Genomic DNA, 24,706 nt, shown 5'->3' on the forward strand with positions numbered 1-24,706 from the left:
GCTGCTGGGCCATGGGTCGGTCATCTGCTGGAATGACAGTCCTGCGGGGACTCGGTCTCCAGGTGCTGGCAGGCTGCTGCCTGTGCCCATGGTGCTTGGCAGCGAGAGCTGCGAGTGCTATTTCGTGTCATGTGTTCTGCGTGTCCTTCGTGATGCGTCCCTAGAGTTGATGGTCTGTCACTGGCTTCCTGCTGTCTGGTCGGGTGGCACCCCTCCTCGTGCCGGCCCAGTGTGACTTCCTTACTGTGGTAAATGTGTGTCCTACTTAAGTAGGACACACATTTCCTCCTGTGGGGAAAGTTGAAGGTTTTTGGTTTTCTTTTCACATTCAGGTTTAAAACTCATGAGAGCCTGGGTGTAGTGGTCACGCCTGTGATCCCAGTGACTCAGGAGGCTGAGGCAGGAGGATTTCAAGTTCAAGGCCAGCCTTAGCAACTTGGCAAAACCCTGTTTCAACAAGAAATATCAAAAGGGCTGGGTGTGTGTGACTCAGTGGTAAAGTGCCTCAGGGTTAAATTCCTAGTGACAACAACAAAATTCCCTTGAAAATGGCTCTCCTGCCCACAGGGGATGGGTACCCAGGTGCCTGCCCACCCGTTCTGCCAGCCTCTGAGGTGTGAAAGCCTCACGTGCCCACACTCTGGCAGCAGGCTTGACTGGCTGTCCTGTGCCAGTGCCACGTCCTCCTCATCGTCCCCCTCGTCGCCAGAGAAGGACACTGGCTCCCCTTGCACGGGGCAGGGTCCTGGGCGGCTGGTCCCTTGCTCCCTCTGTGTACATCAGGACCTTCACCTCTGAGACCAGGACTGGCATCGTGCTGGCTCAGGCCAGGGAGGGGCTTTGGCAGCATGGAGTCCAAGCTGTAAGTGATCTTGTCCAGCTGGCTTTTTGCTGCTGCTCTACTGCATGAGGCCTGGTGTCTGCTACCCAGTGAGTGGGACCCCGGGCTGAGGGCACAGTCCCCACCAGTTTGCCCTCACTGCGGACACAAGCCACAAGCTTAAGGCCCAAGCCAACTGCACTTCTAGCCACAGAGGACGCAGGCTTAGGATCACAGCTTTCACACAGAGGACGTCAGGGCCAGTTGGGGGCCCTCTGTGGAAACTAGCTACTGTCACCTCCACCCCTCGCGTTCACCACTGGAAGCTCCTGGCCAAGGGTCCTGCCCCACTGGCCCCTGAAAGGACCGTCCCAGCCCCTTCTCCTCCCTGGCTCTGTCTTTCTGGTGAGCAGTTGGGATGTGGGCCAGAGGCTCAGAAATGACAGACCTGAGGGTGAGGCTCCTCCAAGGGCCAGGCGCCTTCGCCTTCTGGCTGGGCAGTGCCCCTCCTGCCTCCCACGGAGCACAGCTCTCGCCATGCAGTGCTCTGGTGTGGTCGCTGCTGAGCCCCGAGCCTCTCTGTTCCCCAGGGAACCGGCACTCAGGCATCTGTTAGCCCCGATGTGGCTCCGAGGCCTTCCTGCCAGAGGGGAGGTGCCCAGAAGCCTCCACTGGAGGGTGGCAAGCTCAGCAGGGCTCCGGGAGCCCTTCCCGCACCTTTTCGCCATCCAGGCTGCACACGTTACAACGCACTCTTCCCAGCACCTCCAGAATCAGGGTGTCCCTGGAAAAGTGCCCGTCAGGGAGAAGGTTAGACCGTGGGATGGAAGGCATCTGCTGGGTAAAAGATCACTCAGGATCTTAGTAACTTTCTTGCTAATCAAATGTAAGACTCATTTTTCATCTAGGTAAAATTTGTATAACATAAACTAACTTTTTAAAAAAATATTTTTTGGTTATAGATGGACACAATATCTTTATTTTATCTTAAGTGGTGCTGACGATAGAACCCAGTGCCTCACACATGCTCTACCTCTGAGCCACAGCCCCAGCCCAAAATTAGCTTTTTTAAAAAATATTTTTTTTAGTTGTTGACAGACTTTTATTTTATTTATTTGTATGTGGTGCTGAGAATTGAACCCAGTGCCTCACGCATGCTAGGCAAGCACGCTACCACTGAGCCACAACCCTAGCCCCACTTTTTTTTTTTTTTTTTTTTTGGGTGGTGTGGTCCTGGTGGTTGAACTCAAGAGTGCTCTACCACGGAGCTAATCCCCAGAACTTATTTTGAGTCAGGGTCTCTCTAAATTGCTGAGGCTGGCCTCAAACTTGTGATCCTCCTCCCTCAGCCTCCTAAGCAGCTGGTTTATGTACCACTGTGCCCAGCACAATTAGCTGTTTAAGTTGCACAGTGTGGGGACTGAGGTGTGGCTCACCAATAGGGTTCTGGGACTGGACGCCTAAGGCCCCAGGTGCCATTCCAGTACTGCACACCCCAAAGAAGAAGGGAAACAGTCCAGAGGCATTTGCGTACTTACAGTGCTGCTTACCTATTCCTCTAATAGTTGGAAGCTGTCATTCATCAGTCTGCCAAACCATGCCAAGTGGGGATTCTGGGAAGAAGGCTTCCCCCGAGGTCGGGCAGGAGTCAGAACCTGGAGGATCCAGCAGAGCCTGGCCTGGGACTGGTGACAGCAAGAGGTTGGCCCTGCCTCCACACTCCCTCCCCAGTACTGCTCCCTCTGATCCAGTGATCCATCCCTCAGCAGTCTGGGGTTCAGAAGGAGGGTCACCTCTGCTCAGACCCACACATGCCTGGGAGTCCACTGACAGCAGAGGCAGGACACAAGACCCCTTCTCTGCCTCCTCGCCACCTTGGGGTCAGAGTTCATTTGCAGCCGGGTCTGGTGGTGTGCACCTGCAATCCCCGTGACTTGGGGGGCTGAGGAGGGACTAACACAAAGTGTGTGCTGTCCTCTAACCCAGCAGGACTAGAGGTCTGCAATAGAAAGTTCAGAAAAATACCAAGTGTTTGGAAATTAAATAAAACGTTTCTAAATAGCATCTGGGCCAGTGGTGAACAGGAAAACTAGGCACAGCCAACTAGTATGCAGAGGGTGGTCCCAGCCCTGCACCAACTGGAGAAAAGAAAGGAGTTTTCAAGTAGGAATGTAGGCTACACTTAAGAAGCTAGAAAATAAACCCAAGGAATCACAAGGAAGGAGCAAATTAGTAAATAGAAAACAGAAAAGACAAGCAAGTGAAAAGGTCCATACAATGGCAAACCCTTAGCTAGACCGGCCAGCAAAACGAGGCCAGAATTTCGAAAACCATGAGTAAGAGGAGAAATCACTTGATTCTACAGACGTTGACAGGGCTTATGAGGGAATAAGAGGAAAACTCCATACCAAATAATCAGATGAAATGGGCAAGTTCTTAGCACAAATTGACTAAAGAGAAACAATGAAACAGCATGGTGCCTGTGCTTGTAGCCCCAGCAAGTTGGGAGGCTGAAGCAGGAGACTCACTTGAGCTCAGGCGTTTGAGGCCAGTTTGGGCAACTTAGCGAGACCCTGCCTCTTAAGGGGGACAATGATATCTGAATAGATCTATACCAAGAAACTGAATTGGGAAGCCTTCAACCTTCCACATGGCTTCCCGCCACATTCTGTGGATAAGACCATCACTCATAGTTTCCAGGACACACAGGAGGGAACAGCCCTGACTCTCCTTATGAGGCTGATATCTCACCTGGGACCAAAGCCAGAGAAAGGCATCGTGCACCAAATACAAATCGATTTCTGTCAGGAACAGATAGGAAAATCTCTTGATGAAGTCTCAGCTAGCGGGGGTGAGCAACGTCACACCATGACCCAGCAGGACTCGCCCCAGGAAGCAGCCGTTGGCTGGCTGGAGCGCGCCTTGGTAAGTGCTGGGCAGCAACAGGGCCTGATGGTGGCGAGACCCCTCACTAAACAGGAGAGGAGAGTTCTCCGCCCTGAGGACCTCTGTCTCTTGCTGCTGCCACACATCACCAGGTTTATCATATAGTCCTGGAGCCCAGAAGCTGATGTGGGCCCCTCACTGGGCTGGATCAAGGTGTCAGGAGGGCAGGTTCCTTCTGCAGGCTCCAGGACGCTTGCAGCATTCCTGGACACAAGGCCCCTCCTGCCATCTGCAGTGCCAGCACCAGCAGCTCAGCCCTGACCTTGCCTCTTAATACACCGCCTTCTGCCTCTTCTGCTTCCCAGGCCAATGATTACACTGGGCTCATCCAGAGAGCCCTGAATACTCTGTCGAGGTCAGTGGAGAGCAGTCTCCACTCCTGTCTGCAGTGAAACCTCACGTGGCCACAGGCTCAGGGATCAGGACATGGACGTCACTGGTGGGGAACAAGATCTACCCTCCTGCTGTGTTTACGAAAAGCACACTCTGGTACTGCAGCCAATGGCAGGTGACTGAACTGAATGAGGCTGGGACCACACCCTGCCCCTGGCGAAGCCCGGGCCTCGCCTGCCAGGAGCACAGGGGAGACAGGCGGGCGGCCCACCTGTGGGGAGGGAAGGGCAAAGCCCCATCACAGAGGGCCCCCGCAGGCAGCAAGGCCAGAGGACATCGAGTAGAGGCCTGGGGCATGCCATCAGCAAAGATCAGCTCACACCTACCTGAGTCCAGGGCCAGGGGACTCCACATTACATTCAGCTACGAGAATGGGATCCTAACCAGACAAGTTACACTCCACGTATGTGAAATACGTCACATACACTCTACTGCCACAAATTTAAAAAGATTAAATTTAAAAAGAACAAATTTAAAAAGATTAATTCACTTTTTTAGGACGAGGGGCTGAACCCAGGGATGCTCTACCACTGAGCCCCAGCCCCCCATTTTTGTTTTGAGATAGGGTGTCACCGAGTTCCTGAGGGTCTTGAACTTGTGATCCCCTGCCTCAGACTCCCGAGTAGCTGAGATTATAGTTACGCCACTATGCCTGACCAAATTCATTTCTGTATACTAGATATCTAAAATAAAATTAAGAAAATTCCATTCACAATAGCATGAAAACTAGTAAAATACCTAGGAACTACTTGAGCACAGCAGTTCATATGCTGAAAACTACATAAACTGAAACTTAGCAGAGAGCTATTAAATATCTAAGTCAGAGCTGGGTGCAGTCCCACACCTGGGATCCCAGTGCCTGGCAGGGCTGAGGCAGGAGCATTGCCAGTTCCAGGCCAACCTCAGCAACTTAGTGAGACCCAGTCTCTGGGGATGTGCCTGTAGCTCAGTGGTAGAGCACTTGCCCGGCTGGCGTGCATGCATGAGTGAGGTCCTGGGTCTGACTCTTTGCATCACCAAAATAAAAATCTAAGTGAAGGGAAGGCACTGTGCTCATGGGTTGGAAGGCCACTGTTGAGAGGACAGCTTGGCCACAACAAGGACAGAGCACAGACACATGACCAGCACGTGTGGACCTCCAGGACATGCCCCATGGGAGGAGCTGGGCATGAGGGATGTCCCGCAGCTGGACTGGCCACTCCATGTGGTCCATGCGTCTGCTGGGGCTGCTGTTGGTGCGCTTGCCTGGGAAAAGCTCTGAGCGCAGGATCCACACACCACAGAGCCATGTCAGGAAAGATGCAGGGGAGGACAGCAATGCCCAGCAATGTTCAAGTCACCCCAACACGCTCTAGAAGAGCGTTTCAGCCTGACAGAGAATGAAGTTAAGGAGGGAAAAGGATAACCGGAGAGTGTCAAAAACAACCAGCCCAGCACGGCAACCACACCTGGGACCCAGCACCTTGGAGGCTGAGGCAGAAAGCTCAAAAATTTAAGGCCAGTCTAAGCAACTTAGGGAGACCCTGTTTCACTGAGCCATGCTGGAGGTGTGGCTCAGTGGTAGAATACCCCTGGGTTCAGTCCCCAGGACCAAAGTAATGACAACAGGAAAGAACCCAAAGAGCACACACAGGTCACAATAGAGACACTGCAGAATCCCCTGTGGGGAGATCGCAGCCCAGCTGTGGCCCAAGGTACCTCCTGAAGGAGGACCTGCCTGCCCAAGTCAGAATCTATGGAGGGGCCCATGGTAGGGGGCTGCTGCTGCAGGGATGCAAACCCCGAGGGAGTGACTAGAGTCCTGGAGGAGCAGTGAGGCCACCTGAGCCATGCGGGGACAGTGGCAGCAGACCGCGGTTAAGGCTCAGGTGGACCGCAGCTGAGACACCTTGAGAACAGAGTCCAGTCTGTGTTCAAGGACTTGAAACCCCAGACCTGACAGACTGGTGACAGACGCTGTGGAACCAGCCCTCTGTGTCCTGTAGGGCTGCAGGGATGGAGCTCAACCTGAGATCTGGGGCTGCCTGACAACCAGGAGCTCTCACCATGGTGACCAGCATGAGCCAAGCCACAGTGCCAGAGAAGATGCTAGCATGCTTTCAAAGACATCTTGGATGGCCCAGCAGACACACCCACATGGCGGCTTCCAGGGCCAGCCAGCCTCTGGAAAGGCGCTGGGTCCCCTGGGGACTGATACAGCACATTAAAGCCACAGTGCTACCCTTCACTTGCCAGCAGCAAAGCACAAAGACCTCTGGAGGCGTTTTTGAGGATGGGGGTGCTTGGGTCTGCACCACCCAGAACCCTGCAAGTGCACCCCACGGGACTCACAGCCCTTGGCCATGGAAGCACTGCTGGGAACTGCCTGGGAACCATCCCACACAGGCAGAGGCATCTTCCTCTGATGTCAGAGGAAGCCAGAGCCCATGCTTAGCGTCACCACGCACCTGAGGGCCAAAGACAGCCCTGATCTCAAGTCAGGGACATGCTCTAGTGGCCCAGAGCAGCTGCCAAGGAGCAGGGCCATGCCGGGGCAGGGTACGCATCTTCTGCAGAGCCCAGGGGCTGAGCAGTGTGTCATGCATACCCCTGTGTGGCCGCGGAATTTGAGAGGCTGATGTGGGCCTAACCCAGCTACCAAAATCCTGATTGGGGTGTCCCCACCATACAAAGCTGGCCTTCAGTGGACAAGAAGATCCCAGCCCCTCCTCTCCCAAAGTAAACCACAGTGACACTGACTCCTCTTTCCAAATCCACCTGGGAGCCAGGGTGGGGTTCTCAGAAGAGGCCTCGGCCGCTGGCCTCAGAGGCCTGCTGAGGCCGCACTTTGGCTGTGTAAACTGCGCTCTGGGCTCCAGGCATGGACTTTCTCCCTGTGGATCTATAATTTCTCAGAAGAGAGGTTGAGGAATGAACTGGAAAATCCCTGGAGACAGGGCAGCACAGGTAGGATCTGCAGTGCCCTGCTCCCCACTGTCTGACCTGGTCGGCCTCTTCCCACCTCACAAGGAGGCACGTGTGTAGAGAGCCCTAAGCCCCCCGAGCAGCCCCTCTGCAGCCCTAGTGTTGCCTTTTCTGGCACTTTCTGTGCATCCTCATTCCCACTGTTCCAAGCAGGGTGGAGAGTCTTGAAGAGAGTCTTCTGGAGGCCATGGGGTGTGGGTCAGGCCACACCCACCAGGCTCTGGAAGAGGGACCTGAAGCCAGGGAGTGGAGCAAAGCCTGACCACCCAGGGGTGACCTCTAGCAGGCCAGGCACCAGGTACCCGTCCCTGTGGTCTGCATACAATGGGGTGACTGAGGGGTGACCAGGCCCTTGCTGGAGACTTGCAGGAAGTAGGGGGCAGGTGGAGGCTGACCGCTGGGCCACAAGACCTGACTCAGAGGCCAGGCTGCCCCACTGTCTTCCCTGCCCGCCTCTCCTAGGACAGTGCCAGAGGAGGCAAACACAAGGTGGCCAGTGGCCCTGCCAGGTGTTCCTAGAAGAGGCTTTGGGGGAGGAGCAGTGGTCAGACATTAGCTGACCTTGAGGTCACAGGTGGGGCTGAGGCTGGGCCTGGACCCCAAACAACCCCTGGGCCTGGAATGCGAATGCAATGTGGCAGGCAAGGAGCAAGGCAGTCAAAGGCCCACTCAGGCTGTTAGGAGACCCCAGGGCAGGCAGCATGCTGGGCAGCCGGGCGGGGCAGTGGGAAATGAGGTGGCACTGGTTTAACCCAACACAGTCAGGCAGAGTCAGGGGACCCTGGGGTCCCTGGTGCCCCAGGAGCTGCCCAAGGGCCCATGCTTGTATCAGGAGCTAGTGTCAGGAGCTAGGCATTGGGTCCCCCAGGCGTGTCTTGAGCACCAGCCCTTCAAAGGCTGCTGTCAGGGTGTCCCTGCCCCCACCTCTGGGCGCATCCCACCTATGGGGGACACACAATGGACCTGATGGCCCCCAGAGCAGCACCACAGCCCACCTCAGATCCTGAAGGAGGCCTCAGGGTGGACAAGGCCCCAGCCACTTCCCTGCACTCTCTGACCCAGGGGATCTGGACTAACACTGGCTGCCCGGCATGAGGGGGTTAAAGGGGCTGGGGCAGGGCTGGCTGGCGGGCTGTCCCTGCCGTGGGGAAACACAGGGCAGGGGCAGCCGGCCCAGCAGACTGTCCTTGCTCACTGCCTGCTGCAGCCTGCTCTCACGCGGGATGGCCTGCAGGGAAGGTGAGGCACCCAGCGTCCCCTGCCACTTGCTCTGGGGAGAGCCAGCTGGTGACCCCCAGCCACTTTCCCTGTGGGGCAGCCACAGGGAGAGTGTAGGGCTCAGCTCTGGGAGGGCTTGTGGGGACTTTCAGGAGTGGGAGGGGAGCACAGATGGGCCTGGAAGGGATGGCGCTCAGCTCCAGCACAGTGGTGCAGGAACGGAACTAGGTCTCCTCACACCCCCAAATGGGGGGTTTGCCTGGGACCCTCCACCCACCAGAGCCCACTGCCCTCTCAGCCTCCGTTCTTCTCTGGGTGGGTGGGAGACTGCCTTGCTCCTTGCCTGTCTCTGTGGGGTACCTGGACTAGCCCCCCAGCAAGCCGGCACTTGGGACCACCTTAGGCCACCTCTTCCTCATCACAGCAGAGGAGCAAGAGGTGGGGGTCTGATGTGCTGCCTCTGACCCCACCTGGGACCTGGAGCTCTCAGGGCAGGGACAGGAGGGACCCAGTAGGAGATTTTGGGTACTCTTGTTGGGGAGGCTGCTATCTGGCCCAGTGGGGCCTGATGCCTGGGTAGTGGACAGTCTGGGTCCCCCTCTGCTGTGAGGCCTGTGTCCTGCTGTCAATGTGGATAAAGGCCCACATGCAGGCTGTACAAACTGGGGAACAGGTGGGCAGTGCCCCCTAATTTGGGGCCTCATGTAGGGGTATCTGGCTCACTGTCGAGCCACAGAGGGCAACAAGTAGACACCCCGTCTGGGTCATCTCCAGAATATTCCAAAATCAGTCAGATCCTGGCTGATGGCTTCTTCTACCTTCTTCTGGGCCAGTGTGGCAGCCTGGCTCTGCTCAAGCACATGCCTCAGGGACATGGATGCCACATGGCTCAAGGGGCTATGCCCATGAGGCCTGGGAGAAGCTGGGGAGCTGAGTCAGGGACTGCCACCTGCCGGCCTCCTGGGTGGCAAGTGCAGTCAGCTCCTGAGCCAGCTTGGCCACCAGCTAGTCTCTGATTGGTATTTAAGTGGGGTGACCATGTCTCAGTTTATAAGTATGAGCCTCCTCTTGCTATAGCTGAGGTCTGAGCAAGTTTGGGGTCTTGTTCACCTCTGGGGGACCCTGCCAGATCCCCTCTCCCCACAGGAGGCCCAGCCCTGCTGGCACTGCTGGTCTCCTGGACAGCACTGGGCCCCTGTGGCCTGGGTGGAGCAGAGCCCAGAGTGCTGGCAGACACCGAGGGCCCACAGTGCCCGGCCATCTGCATCTGCAGCTATGAGGACGACACGGGGGAGCTCAACGTTTTCTGCAGCTCGAGGAACCTCACGCACCTGCCCATCGGTATCCCAGATGGCACCAGGGCCCTGTGGCTTGATGGCAACAACCTCTCTTCCATCCCCCCAGCGGCCTTCCAGAACCTGTCCAACCTGGACTTCCTCAACCTGCAGGGCAACCGTCTGAGTGGCCTGGAGCCACAGACGCTCCTGGGCCTGCAGAACCTGTACCACCTTCACCTGGAGAGGAACCAGCTGCGGAGCCTGGCAGCTGGCTCGTTCGTGCACACACGCAGCCTGGCCTCGCTCAGCCTCGGCAACAACCTGCTCGGCAGGCTGGAGGAGGGCCTCTTCCAGGGCCTCCCACATCTCTGGGACCTCAACCTCGGCTGGAACAGCCTGGTTGTGCTGCCTGACACGGTGTTCCAGGGCCTGGGCAGCCTCCGTGAGCTGGTGCTGGCTGGCAACAAGCTGGCCTACCTGCAGCCGGCGCTCTTCTGCGGCCTGGGAGAGCTGCGGGAGCTGGATCTGAGCAGGAACGCACTGCGCAGCATAAAGGCCAGCGTCTTCGTGAAGCTGCCCCGGCTGCAAAAGCTCCACCTGGACCGCAACCTCATCACAGCCCTGGCCCCTGGAGCCTTCTTGGGCATGAGGGCGCTGCGCTGGCTGGATCTGTCGCACAACCGTGTGGCCAGCCTCCCAGAGGACGCCTTCCCTGGCCTGCTGGGCCTGCACGTGCTGCGCCTGGCACACAATGCCATTGGCAGCCTCCGGCCTCGCACCTTCAAGGACCTGCACTTCCTGGAAGAGCTGCAGCTGGGGCACAACCGCATCCGGCAGCTGGCAGAGAAGACGTTTGAGGGCCTAGGGCAGCTGGAGGTGCTCACGCTCAACGACAACCAGATCCAGGAGGTCAAGGCGGGTGCCTTCCTCGGCCTCTTCAATGTGGCTGTTGTGAACCTCTCTGGCAACTGCCTGCGGACCCTCTCAGGACAGGTGTTCCGGGGCCTGGCCACACTGCACAGCCTTCACCTGGAGGGCAGCTGCCTGGGCCGTCTGGGCCCCCAGACCTTCGCAGGCCTATCAGGGCTGCGCAGGCTCTTCCTCAAGCGCAGTGGCATCTCCAGCCTTGAGGAGCGGAGCCTGGGAGGGCTGCACTCGCTCCAGGAGCTGGATCTTACCTCCAACCAGCTCTCACACCTGCCCGGGGGGCTCTTCCAGGGCCTCAGCCAGCTGGAGTACCTGCTGCTCTCCGGCAACCAGCTATCAGCCCTGCCTGCAGACCTCCTGCGGCCCCTGCAGCGGGCCTTCTGGCTGGACCTCTCTCACAATCGCCTGGAAGTGCTGCCTGAGGGCCTCTTCTCCACACTGGGCCAGTTGCGCTACCTCAGTCTCAGGAACAACTCCCTGCAGACCTTCCTGCCACAGCCTCCAGGCCTGGAGCGCCTGTGGCTTGAGGGCAATCCCTGGGACTGTCGCTGCCCACTCCAGGCGCTAAGGGACTTTGCCCTGCAGAACCCCAGTGTTGTGCCCCGCTCTGTCCAGGCTGTCTGTGAGGGTGACGACTGCCAGCCCAGGTACACTTACAACAACATCACCTGTGCCAGCCCTGCCAACGTCTCGGGCCTCGACCTGCGGGATGTTGGCGAGGACCACTTTGCACACTGCTGAGCCAGGGCTCCTGGCTTGGCACCCCTGCCCAGCTTGCCCTGCCCATTCACTGTCCTCAGCTCCTGGGCTGCTCATTCACTGGGGCTAGCAGTCCTGGCAGCTCAGGATGCTTGGGTGGGCGCAAGCTTGTATGTTCCCAAGGGCCTGACCAGAAGGTGGAGCACAGCAGTGTCCCAGCTGCCAACAATTAAAGTGAACTAGCAGACACACCGTGTGACCTCAAGAGCTAACCCTGGGGAAGGGGAGGTGGCTGTGGTCTCCCATCCAGTCCTGTCCCAGCTGTGCCCATCCCGGGAGCTACCACCTCAGTCCTCTGTGCCCTGTGTCATTCTCTGGCACTGGCCCAGACTCTGCTGCGCCTTCACAGCTGCTCCTTGGCCCCAGGACACCTTCCCCACCTGAGGAACCATAGGCACTGACTCAGGTCCTCTGGAAACCTCAGCAAAATGTCCCTCCATCTTGGGCATTGTGTTGTGACCAAGGAGTGTATTCTCAGGTGTCCTGGTCCCTGGCAGCCAGACACAGCTGTGGTAGTGGTTGGGGCCCTGCAGTGCATACTGACAGAGAGCCAGCGAGGAGATGGGGGCACACCTGGTGCTCCCCAGCTCTGCCAGTCTCCCCTCTGGGAGCAGTGAGCTTCCCTGGAAGGAACACGCTCATGCTGCCACTCTGCTTCCCACACAGGGTTCTCCTGGTCTCACCAGAGAGAGAAAAGGCCCCTTCAGCTCCAACTGACCCCAAGTTCTCTGGCCTCGGCTCTGCCTTGGCCTGGGGTGTGCCGCTCTATCAGGGCTACATGTCCCCTCAGGTTTCCGACAGCACAAAATCTTGCCAAACTCTCCCAAAACAACACGCAGACATGTCTCACCCAAGTCTCCAGGGGCCTGGAACAAGGGAACTGTGGCTGGTCCAGCCCTAGGCTTGAGAGAGCAAAAGCTGTCACCACTAAGGACAGAAACATCCAAGGCGTCTGCTGACCAGGCCATTTAATAGTAGGTTCTTCTAAAGTCACTGTACACGCCTGAGGCCAGTACACCACCTTACAAAGGCTCCCCATTAACAGCTGCCTGAGGAAGGTGAAGTCCTGGGCAAGCCTGGGAACAGGGTGGATCTTGGCTGTGTGCAGCAGCCTATCCCTCCAGGGGGCAGGTGACCAGAGCTGGGACCACTGTCCCACAACGCCAGGACCTGTGCCAGTGTCAGCCACAGGCCATTAGGTGGAACCCCAGCCATAAGCCCCACTTGGAATGCCACAGAGACATCGCCAAGGGCAGGGCCAGGCAGGTGTCCACAGAGCACAGGTCACAGGAACCACACCCACACCCAGATCTCTGCTATGAGGACAGCCCTTGGCAGCATCAGGCGGCCATGGGGCTGCCTGTCAGGAGAGCAGAGCAGGTGTGGCATTTAGAACTTCCCGGGCTATGGAGGCGAGTGCAGGAAACGCGGGGCTCTTGGGGAACTCCTGGATGAAGTCGCGGCCCTCTTCCAGGCTCCTGCTGAGCTCAGGATCCAGGGGCACAGAGCCTATAGGATGGAGAGGTGCCGTCAGGCATTGTGCCCACATGTGGGCCATGCTGTTGCCCTCCCAGCAGGACATCCTGCCTCTCATGATTGCCCAACGAACATGGGACAAGCAGTGGGGACGTCAGTGTCCCCAGCAGGAGCCAGGTGGAGGGCAGCTGTCCTGTCTTGCTGGAGACAATCAAGAGCACCAGCGCTTTACTCTGGAAGACGAGGTCATGATGCCTGTTGCTCTCCCTCCCTGGCACTCAAGCACAGTCAGACGCACCCACAGGAAGGGGGAGTCGGGTCTCCGGTGCCTGCCTTCAATACTCACCTAAGAAGGGAACTCCGGCAAGCCGAGCCAGCTCCTCCCCGCCACCTCTGGAGAAAATGTTGGTGCACTCCTAGGAGACAAGAGCCACATGGGGCCCACTGTCACTCGCTCACCATGCTGAAGGCCAGGGAGACCTAGAGCAGGGTTTCGGAGTAGGCCTGAGTGGTGACAGCATCCTCCACTTCCTCAAAGCCCCACTTGACCTGCACGTGCCCTGGTGCCCACCCCCCTGTAAGAGCCCTAACATGTCCCAGGACTCACGGCACAGTGTGGGCAGGCGAAGCCACTCATGTTCTCCACGACCCCCATAACCTGCAGCCCTGTCTTCCTGCAGAAGGTCAGCTCCCGCCTCACATCCCCAACAGACACTGCCTGGAAATCAGGAGAGACCACTAGGCCAGTCTGCCACTAATTCAGTCTCATAAGGGTGTTGTCAGCAGAAAAAATACCCAGCCTAGTGGGGAGGGCATAGGATAGGGTCGTGGTGGTACCTGCGGTGTGGTGACCACGAGGGCCCCCAGGGGCCTGTAAGGGCGCAGGGCTTCCACGGCGGCCATGTGCTCATCAGAGGTGCCGGGGGGTGTGTCCACAACTAGGTAGTCCAGCTCTCCCCAGGCCACATCAGACACAAACTGCTTTATCAGTGCTGCAGAGACCCGGGGTGGGGTAAGCAAGCCTGTGCCATGAGGACCAGGGACCCAAGGAAAGCGTGAGCCCAGATGGATGGGACTTCACTGCCTAGCCCAGGGCTTCATCAGCCTCCATCAGACAGGCTTTGGATGCCCTGGGGCCACTGCAGCTTGAGGCAGAGCTCCAATCACAAGTGGGGAACTCGCAGGGTAACAGGAAGGTGGAGGCTGCCCCTGCGCCCACAAGCACTCCTTTCTCCCAAGCTCTTGTGCTACCCTCCACACCCAATCTCATCCCAAACCCCAACCCCACGGGGCTGGCAGCTGACCCCACGAAGGCCTGAGCTCAGGGCAAGCTGAGGGTATCTGCACCCAGGCTCTCAAGCCTGATGAGATGGCCAACAGGAGCAGCCCCTGCTCTGTGCTTGTAGCTAATTCCTGGAAGCCTCCCCTGCAATCAGTCTAGAGGAAGCAGGGCCCAGTCCCAATGCCATCTCCACACTGGGTGGCCTCAGGCACCTGCAGTGTGAATACAGTCTGAGCAGACCTCTTACCTCCCAACTGGGAGATGGAGATGCCACCCACCAGAGCCATGCCCTTGACCTTGGGTCTCATCTCGTGCCCCCTGGAGCAGAGCCATGCCCTTGACCTTGGGTCTCATCTCGTGCCCCCTGGAGCGTGCCTGCCTGCTTGGCCATGTGCAGCAGGAGTATCTCTGGGAGAAGCTGAGTCTCCAAGATGGAGGCCAAAGCTGGATTTTGGTTTCATTCAAAAACAGTGGCTAAGCAAGAGCAAGGACGTCAGCCCTGCTGCTTTTCAACTCTCAGCACTAAGGGGTCAGCTGGGAGAGAACAGAAGGCTGCCAGCCATGGCCCTGCTGGGTCATTACCACTCTTCTTGGGACCTCTCCACACCACGGCTTCATCTGGCCTCTCCAGCAGGAAGCCCACAGACATGAGGGAGATGCTCTGCTCCTGATCCACAAAGACAGGCACCCAGCCACTGTCACACTGGTGCACGGCCCTGCCCTGTGCCTGGAGCATGCGTGGAATGCTGGGGCCACAAAGGTCCACATCCAGGATCCCTACCTGCAAGGAGGCTGATGGTGAGGGCAAGGCACAAAACAGCAGACAGACCTACCAGTCCTGCTTGGGGGCTGCGGGGACGTGTGTCCACCCTCATGTAGCAGGGAAAGCTGTGCAGCTCAGGGCAGGTATTAGTAAGCTGTGGCTGCTGGTGAAGCAACTGGATTGGCCCTGGGCAGGGGCCTCACCTTCTTGCCCTCGTGGCGCAGTGCCAGGGCCAGCTCTGTAGAGATGGTGCTCTTCCCAACGCCCCCCTTCCCAGAGAGAACAAGGATGATGTGCCGCACGCCAGACAGGTTCCCAGGCTCTGGTGAGAAACAGAAGTCAGGAGGTCCGAGACTCCCAGGAACAATAAGCCCTCAGTGCGCCTTCAGAGAAGGTCACCAAATTACTCCCTCTTCCTGAATTCTGACCGGGGCCACTGCTCCTCTCCATAGAAACATGAGCAAGGACAGCCCGCCCCGCCCCCCCAACTCTAGACCTAACCTTCCCCCACTCCAGCGCTAAGTGGAGCCTCCGCTGCTCCACTTTATAATGCGTGCATATGCAGCCCTGCTTGTGTATGCGTGCACGGGCGATAAAAATGCTAAAGTTGTAGCACCCTGATAATGCGGCAGGACACAGATGAAACCCCCGGTCACAGCCGTGTGCGGTCTCCACACCCTCCACAGCCCCTCTCCGCGGTGAGGAGAGGAAGCCCCGGGCCTCCGGTTCTCAAGGGAAGGCCGAGGCTCTGAGGACCTAGAGCAGCCACAACCCGGCGGGCGTGCACCCGCGTTGCCTAGAGGACTCCAAGCCGCGCTTTCCCGCGCTGCTGTGGTGTGCCGCCAGAAACCGCGTAGACAAGGGCGGCCACGGTGCGCCAGGGTCCCTGACTACCGCCTGTGCGGGAGGCAGGCGGGGCACTCCTTGGTGGTACAAGCTCGCCCCGCACGCTCACCCAGGCCCGCATTGGGGTCCTCGCCCGCAAGTTCACCAGTAGCCTCCATAGCACCGTCAACTGAGACCTCGGGTTCCTTCCGTTTCCTTCCGCGGCCCGTTCGCCAACAGCCAGAGTAAGGAGCCTTTGAGCCAATGGGAGACGACAGCTCACCCTCGGCTCCTTTTGATAGGCCTGGTCTCGCTTCCTTCAGCCAATCAAGTCGTCCAAGGAGTTTCGGAGCATTGCCCTTAGGTTCCGGCTCAGATGACGTAACGGATCTGGACCTACTTCCGTGTCCACGTCCAATGGGAATGAGGGTCTCAGGTATGACAGCTCAAGCTGTGACCAATTGGAAGATCGGAACGGGATTGACGGGCCTTACAACCTCTTGGCAACAGCCATGTCCCGAGAGGCCCGCCCCCGCGCGAAGCGCCAGACTGGAGCGGCCGCCTAGCCGCCGGGCCAATGCAGCGCGGGGGCGGGGATTGTTTACGTCCCGGTCGGAGACGAAAGTGGGTCACAGCCTGCGGAGCGCGGCTGTGGCGGCTGCAGGTGAGCGGCGTCCTGCCTGCCCGGCCCCCGGCGGCAGCATGCTGACCTTGCGGGCGGTCGGGCCCGCCGCCATTTGTCCCCCGGGGCGGCACGCGGGAGGCTGGGCTGGGACCGCGGGTGGGCCCTGCCTGCTGCAGCTTGGAGGCCGCGGGCCGTGGGCGTGACAGCGCCCTCCGCCTGGTCCCGGGCACCTGGACCATTCATTCGGCGTGCACCGCGCGGCTGTGTTCTGCGCTCCTGAGCAGCGCAAACCGAGGGGCCAGACGAGGTGGGGCAGTCCAGGCGGCAGCCTAGGGTTGAAAGTGGAGCTGGGGACATGGGGGGATCCGACCAAAAGCAGGGCAGAGCCGGCCACTGGAGCGAGGCAGCCAGTAGAACTAGCCCTCGTAGAGGCTTGCATTTCACCCCCAGAACAATGGCAAGCCCTGAGCAGACTTAAAATGGTACCGGAAAGCCAATGGCTGTAGTGTGTGGAGCGGGAGGAGCTGAGCAGAGGAGCTGTGCGGAGCCTGTGGTCCCCCGTGAGCGAGGACTCCCCAGGTGTGGCAGGAAGGGGGAGTGTCAGGGTGGATGACTGCTGTGTTTCTGGCATGAGGAACCCGAGGTCGGGGACTCCACTTGTCTAGCTAGACCGTGTGGAGGAGGAGCAAGTCTGCTGTGAGAGGCCTGGGGCCTCTGTGCCTATGTGGACTGAGAGGTGCCGTCAGAATCATGGGTGTCTGGGTGGCATTTCACACCGTCTGCCTTGGTTTGATCAAGGTGCTAAGACTCTGGACCCAGGTACAGGCTTGTGGAGAGTTCTGCTATGTATCTGAGGCCCTGGAGCCCCTCCTTTGGGTGGGTCTGTGGCCCAGTCTGACAGACAGTGGGGAAGTTCCAGTGGAGGAGTATGTGCTTGGGGGTCCTGGGACTTGTTCTAGTGTGCTTGGCTCCTTGGCTCAGAACCATTTTTCTTTCAGGTCCTCTCTAGCATGGCCAGACGTCCGAGGAGTAGCAGGGCATGGCATTTTGTCTTGAGCGCAGCCCGCCGGGATGCTGATGCCCGGGCTGTGGCCCTGGCAGGCACCACTAACCGGGGCTATGACTCTGATGGGCAGGTAGGTACCTGTGGCAAGGTGGGCATGGCCACTCCAAGGATGGGGAATCAAAGAAAAAGATGTTCCTGGGCCAGAGCACTGGCCATGTTTGCGGGGTGCCATGCTCAGTAAGGCTCTTTGGCCAGGTAAAGGACGCCCAGCCTGTCCTTAGAACAGACAGATTCTTTCCTGTCCTCTCCTTTGACAAGTGAAGTGTGTGGAGGGACTGGCTGTTGGTCTCTGGTTAGCTGTGCGGCAGAAGTTCTCTGCCCTCTGCCTGGCCAGATTCCAGAGGTAGCTGCTGTTAACCCTGTGATCCATTCAAATGTTTCTTTTGCAGCACAGATGTGTTCTGGGTTTATAATATATATATATATAAAAAAAAAGGAACTGTGATTCTGAAAGATCAAACTTCACACCCTTTCCCCTAAGCTCAGGGAGGCCAAGGAGAGCCAGGGCAGATTGAAGAGACTCTTCACTACTGTTGACAGCAGCCTGTATTGATCTCTGCCATAGCTAGGCCTGTGAGCCAGGCTATATGGCCATTACACCTGGTGGGGTGCAGGGTGGAAACCCTGGGGGAGTGGTTTCTCAGTTGACTTCCTGAAATCAGGCTGGAGTTGGTGTCTACACTCTGCTGCCATAGCTGCCCTGCAATTAGTTCTGGCTCAACCATGTGACCAGGGCAGGAGTGGGTTCTTCTTGGAGCCCTTTGGGACCAATAGGCCTTGGAGGAGAACTGGAAGCCATGGGTTTACTGACCTGGCCAGCAGTGTCCTGAGTCTTTCTCAGGGCCTCTGAACTTGAGAGGCCTGCTTGCATTCCTGCCATGCCTCCAGTTCCCTTTGACCACGTGGCCCAGAGTCATCTGTCTGCCTGTGTCCCTGCCTCACAAGCTTACTGCTATGAGGCTGGGCAGTGTGACACATGCATGCTGCTTGCCCTCTGTCACCTAATGGGCCTATGGCACATGTGCGTAGACAGGTGACAGGAGCCTTTCTGGCACCTCAGCAAGCTTAACAACACACCTCCTTCATCTTTTCTTCGTGTTCTTGAGGCTGGTAGCAGGTCAGGTTTGCTTCCTCCCTGGGGAGGATCAGTGTGCCCCATGCCCTGGCTCCTCAGTAGGCCTGTCCTGGATGTGGGGAGTCCCTTTCTATGTCACTGGGCTGCAGTCCTCTGGCCTGCTTTGTGTGGGGCAGGACCCTTCTCCAGGCAGGACAGCTGCCCTGAAGGAGGCTCCTCATGGTCCTGTTTATCTCAGGCCAGCTGAGCTTCCTGTCATGGTTCCTTGTGACTTCCCCTGGGAGGCAGGCCTCATACCAGGCAGCACCCAGGCTGTGAACAGAGGGTGTTGGCCATTCTCCCCCTGTTGAATCTGATGTGGGTAAAGGTGATGCACCACTGTCCGAGGCCCTGGTAACTGGAATAGGACCTGGGAGCAGGCCCTCCTTGAGGAGCTCTTGGTCTAGCAGGAGCAAGAAGGGAAGAGGACAGGGAATTTGAAAGAAATGGTGAGCAGGCAACCTGAAAAGTGTTCCTGGGGACATGCTTGCTTCATTCGGGGGAGGAACAGTGGGCACACGGCACAGGTGCCAGTGTGACTACATGTGACAGGGGGCTGGTGGGGCTTGGGGCAGAGACTGGCCTTAATGCACAAGGCAGTAGGACCCCATGGTGTGGCTAAGGTAGCTTATGGTAGAGGGTTCCCTGGGCTGCTCTGCAGGTCTGTGGCAGGAAGGCCAGAGCAGAGCCCAGAGAGCAGGTGGAGGCCACTCAGACTGACAGAGGCTGTCCACACCTTTCTGGCCTCTGGGCAGGAGGGCTTGTGTGGCATCAATGGGATGCAGCTTGGTTCACAGAGACTTCTATGGCTGATTTTCCAGGAGAGGAACTTGAGGAGTTCGGCCCAGATGATGGACCATGGGGCCAATAAGGCCCCGAGGACACAGAGCCTCAGGACTGTGGCCCTTAAAGGTGGTGACAGGGTCCTGATTAAGTCTTCCTACAGTATAAGCTTTAAGTGGCAGCATGAGTCCACTGGGCCTCTTGAGGGTCTGCCCCACACATTGGTGACCAGAGGACCACAACCCAGTACAGGGTAAGGCCCCGTGCCGAGGAGCCTGACTGTTGTCTGGGAGACCCAGGTGGTCTCTGTCAGATCTTGTTGGGTCCAGATCTGCAGCTCATCTGAGACCCAGAAGATGCCTGGAGAAGGCTGAAGAGTAGTACTGGTGGCTGGTCTCCAGAAAGCCTGTGCAGAAGTGGGGGTGTCGGGCTGTGCCAGTCCCCACGTCTGTGCTGAGCACTTGGTGGGCTGGTAGGGCTGGGGCAGCAGGCAGGTGGGAACAGGCTGCCTTTCTCTCCAGCACAGTGACTCCGATTCTGACCCTGAGTCCTCATCCCTGCCACCATCCATCCCCAGTGCTGTGCCTGTGACAGGGGAGTCCTTCTGTGACTGTGAGAGCCAGAGCGAGGCCCCCTTCTGCAGCAGCCCACATACCACGCACCGTGGCAAGGACTGCCGCTGTGGAGAAGAGGATGAGTGTGAGTGTCCTGCAGGGGATGATGGGGCAGGCCCTCCTGGGAGGCGCAGGGACAAACCTGGCCCCCCCGTTTTACAGACTTTGACTGGGTCTGGGATGACCTGAATAAGTCCTCAGCTGCCCTGCTAAGCTGTGACAACCGCAAGGTCAGCTTCCATATGGAGTATAGCTGTGGTACCGCAGCCATCCGGGGCACCAAGGAGCTGGGGGATGGCCAACACTTCTGGGAAATTAAGATGACCTCACCTGTCTATGGCACTGATATGGTAAGTGGCTGGTGGCCTGGGGCAGCGCTGTAGGCCTCTGCCCCAGGCACACACTCCCCAGCCCCACTTTGGCAGATGGTGGGCATTGGGACGTCAGACGTGGACCTGGACAAGTACCATCACACCTTCTGCAGCCTGCTTGGCAGGGACGAGGACAGCTGGGGCCTCTCCTACACGGGTTCGTGTGGTCCAGTGGTGGGGAGGGTCAGGCGGGGAGGGTAGCACATGGCTCCTGGGCTCACCCTCACCTGGTGCCCCCAGGGCTCCTCCACCATAAGGGTGACAAGACCAGCTTCTCATCACGGTTTGGCCAAGGCTCCATCATTGGTGTGCACCTGGATGCCTGGCACGGGACGCTGACTTTCTTTAAGAACAGGAAATGCATAGGTGAGGGTCCCCAGCCTGACCCTGAACAGACAGGCATCTACAGGGTACAGCTACCACAGCTATAATCTTGGTGGGCCCAGGTTGCCTGGGACCTGAGGCCCCAAGTCCCCAGAGGGAGGGACAGGGAGAGGCCATGTTGGAATTACTTGGGCCAGAGCCACAGGACTGACTCACTCAGCCAAGTTGGCAGATGTGCGGCTGGGACTGGCACAGCACCTTCTAGGTCCTCTGCTGGCCCAGGCTCAGCTGCTTCTCCCTGCAGGAGTGGCAGCCACCAGACTGAGGAACAGGAGGTTCTACCCAATGGTGTGCTCCACAGCGGCCAGAAGCAGCATGAAGGTGATCCGTGCCTGTGCCACCGCCACCTCCCTGCAGTACCTGTGCTGCTCCCGCCTGCGCCAGTTGCGCCCTGACTCAGGGGACACCCTTGAGGGCCTGCCCCTGCCACCTGGTCTCAAGCAGGTGCTGCGTGACAAGTTGGGCTGGGTCTTGAGCATGAACTGCAGTCGGCGCAAGCCCCCAGCGTCCCCACCTGGTACCCCCAGCCTAGAGGCCAGGCCCTGCCGAAGGAAGAGGTGCCGACGGACCTGACTTGTTTTCTGACAAAAACTGCCTTCTTGGGCTGGGAAGGCCACTCCGTTCCTCCCTCCTTGCCACCCTGCAGGGCAGAAGAGGTGGACCAAGGTCTGATGGGGGCTGTCCTATCTCTAAGGCCAGAACAGTCCCTTCTGTAGGGGATCCAGAGCCACTGGCCACTGAGTCCACTCTCCTTGACTGGTTGGGGGGGGCAGCCACACCAGTCCTCCAACTGTCCCAGGAATGGCCAAGTACTGCTGGGCCATCCTGGGGTGACAGGTGTCTGCTGCCTGGGGAGACAGGGCTTGGTGAGCTGGCGCTTCCTGGCCCTGGGTCCCTGCTCTTCTTCTAGCTCACTCTGCATGTTGTCCACTGCCGTTCCCGTCACACAGACCCCAATGACTGTGACAAATGTGGGATTTATGTCTTACACAGCTCTGAGATTAAAGACTCTGTCAGGCCTGGGCTGCCCGGTGTCTGCTTTCCTCCTGATGGTCTGCTACGTCGGGGGGCAGGCTGCTGCTCCCCCAGGGAGCACCCTCTGGGGTGCTGCCCTGCAGTCCTCCTGGCTGCCCAGCTGGGCACAGTCTTGCTGCCACGCTGTCCTGTGGCCAGAGCATTCAGGGCAGAGGGAACACGAACCCCCGTCCTCCTCAGGCCTCTGCTTCCCTGCTCTTCTGCTGATTTCAGAGCATCTGTCTTCCCCCTCCTCCCCCCCAACCTCAAGTCTGACCAGCCAAAGACGGAGTCCACCCCAGGCTTAGTAAGTGTGGTTGTCCCCCTCCCACTCTCAGGAGGTCTGATCAGTCCTCCTGTGGGCTGTTGCTGTCCTGCTGGTGGACAGAAGAGGCCGGCAAGTGTGGTCAGGAGCCCAGGTCCAGTAGCAGGTCAGGGCTGGTGGTGGTCAGGAACAGGCAGATGCGACGGGAAAGGTCAGGCCCCACCCTTCGGGACTGTCTGCCTTTGCTGGCCTCCACAGGGAGGTCAGCCAGGAGGCCCAGACGTTCCTGTTCTGTGCTGCAGGCCATGAGCGCCTAGGGCAAGCAAAGGCGTGAGCAGGGGGGCCTTGGCCTGGGTCTCATACCTGAGGGGAAGGGTACCTGGGAGCTTACCTGCTGCAGAAGGCGTGGGGAGGGGAAGGCGGTGACAATGGCATCTGCCACAGCAGGGCTGACCCGGTTAAACTGCCTGATCTGTCTCCACCAAACCCCACGCAACCCAGAGCCATCTCTGGCCACCTGCTGGCCTGCAGCCCAGCGACCTGCTGTGCAGAAGGAAAAGGCCTGGGAGTCCCAGCACTGCCTGAAAGGGAGGGGCAGAGGGGTCTTCAGAGCCTTGGCCTCTTCCACACCTGCCCCAGTTCAAAAAGCCTTCCAGCCCTGCTCTGCCCTCAGAGCTCCCTGCTCCTGGTGGTCCTGTCCCCCTCCCAGCCCTGAGAAGGGGTACATACTTAGAGGGGAGCTGGGCAAGGGCCTTGGTGTAGGCACACACATGCTGAGTCAGCTCTTGCCAGGAGGCCACCAGTAGCACATCCAGGTCTGCACGGAGCTGAAGGAGCACCAGAGCCTGGGAAGGATGGTGAAGGTGTGGGCTCACCTTGACCATGCTGGGAGTCACACCTCTCAGCCAGAGAGCAGCCACATGCTGAACCAAGGCCAACCCCGCAGCCCAAACGGCCCTCACCTCCTCCACTTCCGGCCAGCTGACAGCCTCCTTGGCCTGGACCACCTCTGAATTCTGCAGCTGCTGCATCCCCTGGGCACTGGGCTGGCAAGACCTGAGCAGAGGCAACAACCCCCCAGTTCCCCACCCCTTCTTCCTGAGTTCTGCCTCTGCCAGGGCCCCCAGGGCAGTGAATCAGCTGTGACAGCAGCCTCCAGAGGCACCCCTACCTCTCCCTGCCCACTCCAGCCAGCCCCACTAAGGGCCTTGAGGTGAATGGTACCATAGGTGGGCATCCAGCCCTATGACAGCCAGGTGGGGGTGGGCAGGGCTCTCAGGAGAGATCCAAGGCACCGGACAGGGTGGGCCTTCTGTCTGAAGGCAAGAACACATGGCACACTGTTCACAGGAAGACTGTGACAGTGGGGGACTGCTGACCACCAGCCCACAGTCAATGGCAAAGAAGAGCAGGAGAGCCAGAGACACTCCCTCTGCCCAGCCAACCCTCTCCAAAAAACCAGCTGCACTGCCTCCTGGGGCCAGGGAGGCTGAGCACCCTGTGGTCCAGCTCTGCACCCTAGCCTGGCATCTGCATGGCACACAGCAGGATCCCTAAAATCATGGACGCTGCGACCCAGCAGGTCTAACTTAGTCATTCTCTAGCCAAACATCAGCTGAGCACTATTTCTACTCCATCAGAGGCTAGGCTGCACTGTCAGCTGCTGCAGACCAATTCAGCCAGCCCTTGGCCCTGCCTAGACACTTCCACCTGAGCTCAGGGTCCTCTAGTCAGTATACCCTGGTCCTGACTCTGTGCTCTCCCAATCCCTCTACTGTTTCACCTGTGCTCCTCTCCCCTAAATGTTGGCTGGCAGAACAGCACCCCTGGCTGGGAAACCTGGTACCATGGGATGAAGGAAGGAAACCACCTGGGTCAGCTGGGCAGTGCCCTGCAGAAACTCCTCAGGCTCCAGCAGCAGCAGCAGTAGTAGTTCCTGTTCCTCTGTAGCCCACACCTCAGGAGCCACCTGTGGGGATATTGGGGGCACTGCTGCCCACACTCGGCCAGTCTCTGGGCCTCTGCCTAGCTGCCCAGCTAACACTGGGAACTCCTGTAGTTCTGCAACTGCAGTCATGCCTAGCCCTGCCAGGGCTGTTCCCCAGAAGCCCGAGTCAAGCCTCCCAGAGACCAAGGCCAGCCCAGGACTAAGGGCTGACCCCAGCCTCTTCTGGGGTAGAATATTATGGGACAGAGGCTGGTTCTGGTTCCATACTGGCAAAGTGGCAACGCAGGCTTCGTCACCCCTCTATGAGATGCTACCTCTCCAGACAGCTGCACCTGCAAAATGTGGGCCAGGACTCGGGATATGGTCTGGGAGGGTAGAACCAGCCACTCACTCTGCCGGGGTCGTGCCTCACTCCGCTCCACCGCAGGCTGCGGGCCCGGCGCTGCGGCTCGATGCGGCATTCACAGTCCAGGGCGCCCAGAGCCTCCATTAGGACGTCAGCACGAGTGTCCTCCAGCACGGCTGGACCCGTGGAAGACAGCTCAGTCAGCCCCTCCTTGCCCGCGGGCCGCAGGCCGGCCGCTCGTCGCCCGCCCGCCCGCCCGCCAACCCGGACCTGGGTCCACGCGCACCACCAGGCGCTGCAGAGCCTGCTCGGGCCGCCACGCCGCCGCCCTGCGCTCCCCCGCCACGCCCCGAGCCCGCGCTCCGGCCTCTGCAGAGCCGTCGCCCTCCGCCTCAGAGTCCGACACCTCCCAGGTCGGGGGCCGCCGCTGGGCTCGGCGCGAGCGCGCGGCCCTCTCGGGTCGCACCTCCGCCATGGCCCGGCCTCCCCTCCACTTCCGCACACGCCCGGACGCCTTTGGGCGGGA

The 24,706-nt window shown here is 58.9% G+C and overlaps 4 protein-coding genes across 7 annotated transcripts; 2 read left to right on the plus strand and 2 right to left on the minus strand.

Moving 5' to 3' along the window:
- Window positions 1–8,346: 8,346 nt before the first annotated feature.
- On the plus strand, window positions 8,347–11,425 carry Igfals (insulin like growth factor binding protein acid labile subunit). Its single transcript, XM_027940674.2, has 2 exons — window positions 8,347–8,362; window positions 9,488–11,425. The coding sequence occupies exons 1-2, from the start codon at window positions 8,347–8,349 to the stop codon at window positions 11,284–11,286; spliced, it is 1,815 nt and encodes a 604-aa protein (XP_027796475.1). The 3' UTR covers window positions 11,287–11,425.
- Window positions 11,426–12,255: 830 nt separating this feature from the next.
- On the minus strand, window positions 12,256–15,898 carry Nubp2 (NUBP iron-sulfur cluster assembly factor 2, cytosolic). 2 transcript variants are annotated; one of them, XM_027940835.2, is made up of 7 exons: window positions 15,781–15,893; window positions 15,029–15,147; window positions 14,645–14,843; window positions 13,618–13,772; window positions 13,388–13,498; window positions 13,127–13,196; window positions 12,256–12,813 (listed from the first exon to the last, which is right to left on the minus strand). In XM_027940835.2, exons 1-7 carry the CDS (start codon window positions 15,827–15,829, stop codon window positions 12,668–12,670), a joined length of 849 nt encoding a protein of 282 aa, XP_027796636.2. In that variant the 5' UTR covers window positions 15,830–15,893; the 3' UTR covers window positions 12,256–12,667. The 2 variants fall into 2 exon arrangements, with proteins under 2 accessions (XP_027796636.2, XP_071461697.1); XM_071605596.1 differs by lacking the exon at window positions 12,256–12,813 and having other exon boundaries at window positions 13,172–13,260; window positions 15,781–15,898.
- Window positions 15,899–16,210: 312 nt separating this feature from the next.
- On the plus strand, window positions 16,211–21,630 carry Spsb3 (splA/ryanodine receptor domain and SOCS box containing 3). Of its 3 annotated transcripts, none has more exons than XM_027940831.2 (7): window positions 16,211–16,314; window positions 17,274–17,411; window positions 19,760–19,937; window positions 20,015–20,202; window positions 20,278–20,380; window positions 20,464–20,589; window positions 20,852–21,630. In XM_027940831.2, the coding sequence occupies exons 1-7, from the start codon at window positions 16,228–16,230 to the stop codon at window positions 21,178–21,180; spliced, it is 1,149 nt and encodes a 382-aa protein (XP_027796632.1). In that variant the 5' UTR covers window positions 16,211–16,227; the 3' UTR covers window positions 21,181–21,630. The 3 variants fall into 3 exon arrangements, with proteins under 3 accessions (XP_027796632.1, XP_027796634.1, XP_027796633.1); XM_027940832.2 differs by lacking the exon at window positions 16,211–16,314 and adding an exon at window positions 16,515–16,582; XM_027940833.2 differs by lacking the exon at window positions 20,464–20,589.
- Window positions 21,565–24,655, minus strand: Eme2 (essential meiotic structure-specific endonuclease subunit 2). Its single transcript, XM_071605755.1, has 8 exons — window positions 24,451–24,655; window positions 24,226–24,356; window positions 23,757–23,855; window positions 23,111–23,202; window positions 22,849–22,942; window positions 22,616–22,731; window positions 22,278–22,467; window positions 21,565–22,199 (listed from the first exon to the last, which is right to left on the minus strand). Exons 1-8 carry the CDS (start codon window positions 24,653–24,655, stop codon window positions 22,029–22,031), a joined length of 1,098 nt encoding a protein of 365 aa, XP_071461856.1. The 3' UTR covers window positions 21,565–22,028.
- Between the last annotated feature and the right edge of the window lie 51 nt (window positions 24,656–24,706).

The sequence above is a fragment of the Marmota flaviventris genome, chromosome 19, assembly GCF_047511675.1.
Source record: "Marmota flaviventris isolate mMarFla1 chromosome 19, mMarFla1.hap1, whole genome shotgun sequence".
Taxonomy (NCBI): Eukaryota; Metazoa; Chordata; class Mammalia; order Rodentia; family Sciuridae; genus Marmota; species Marmota flaviventris.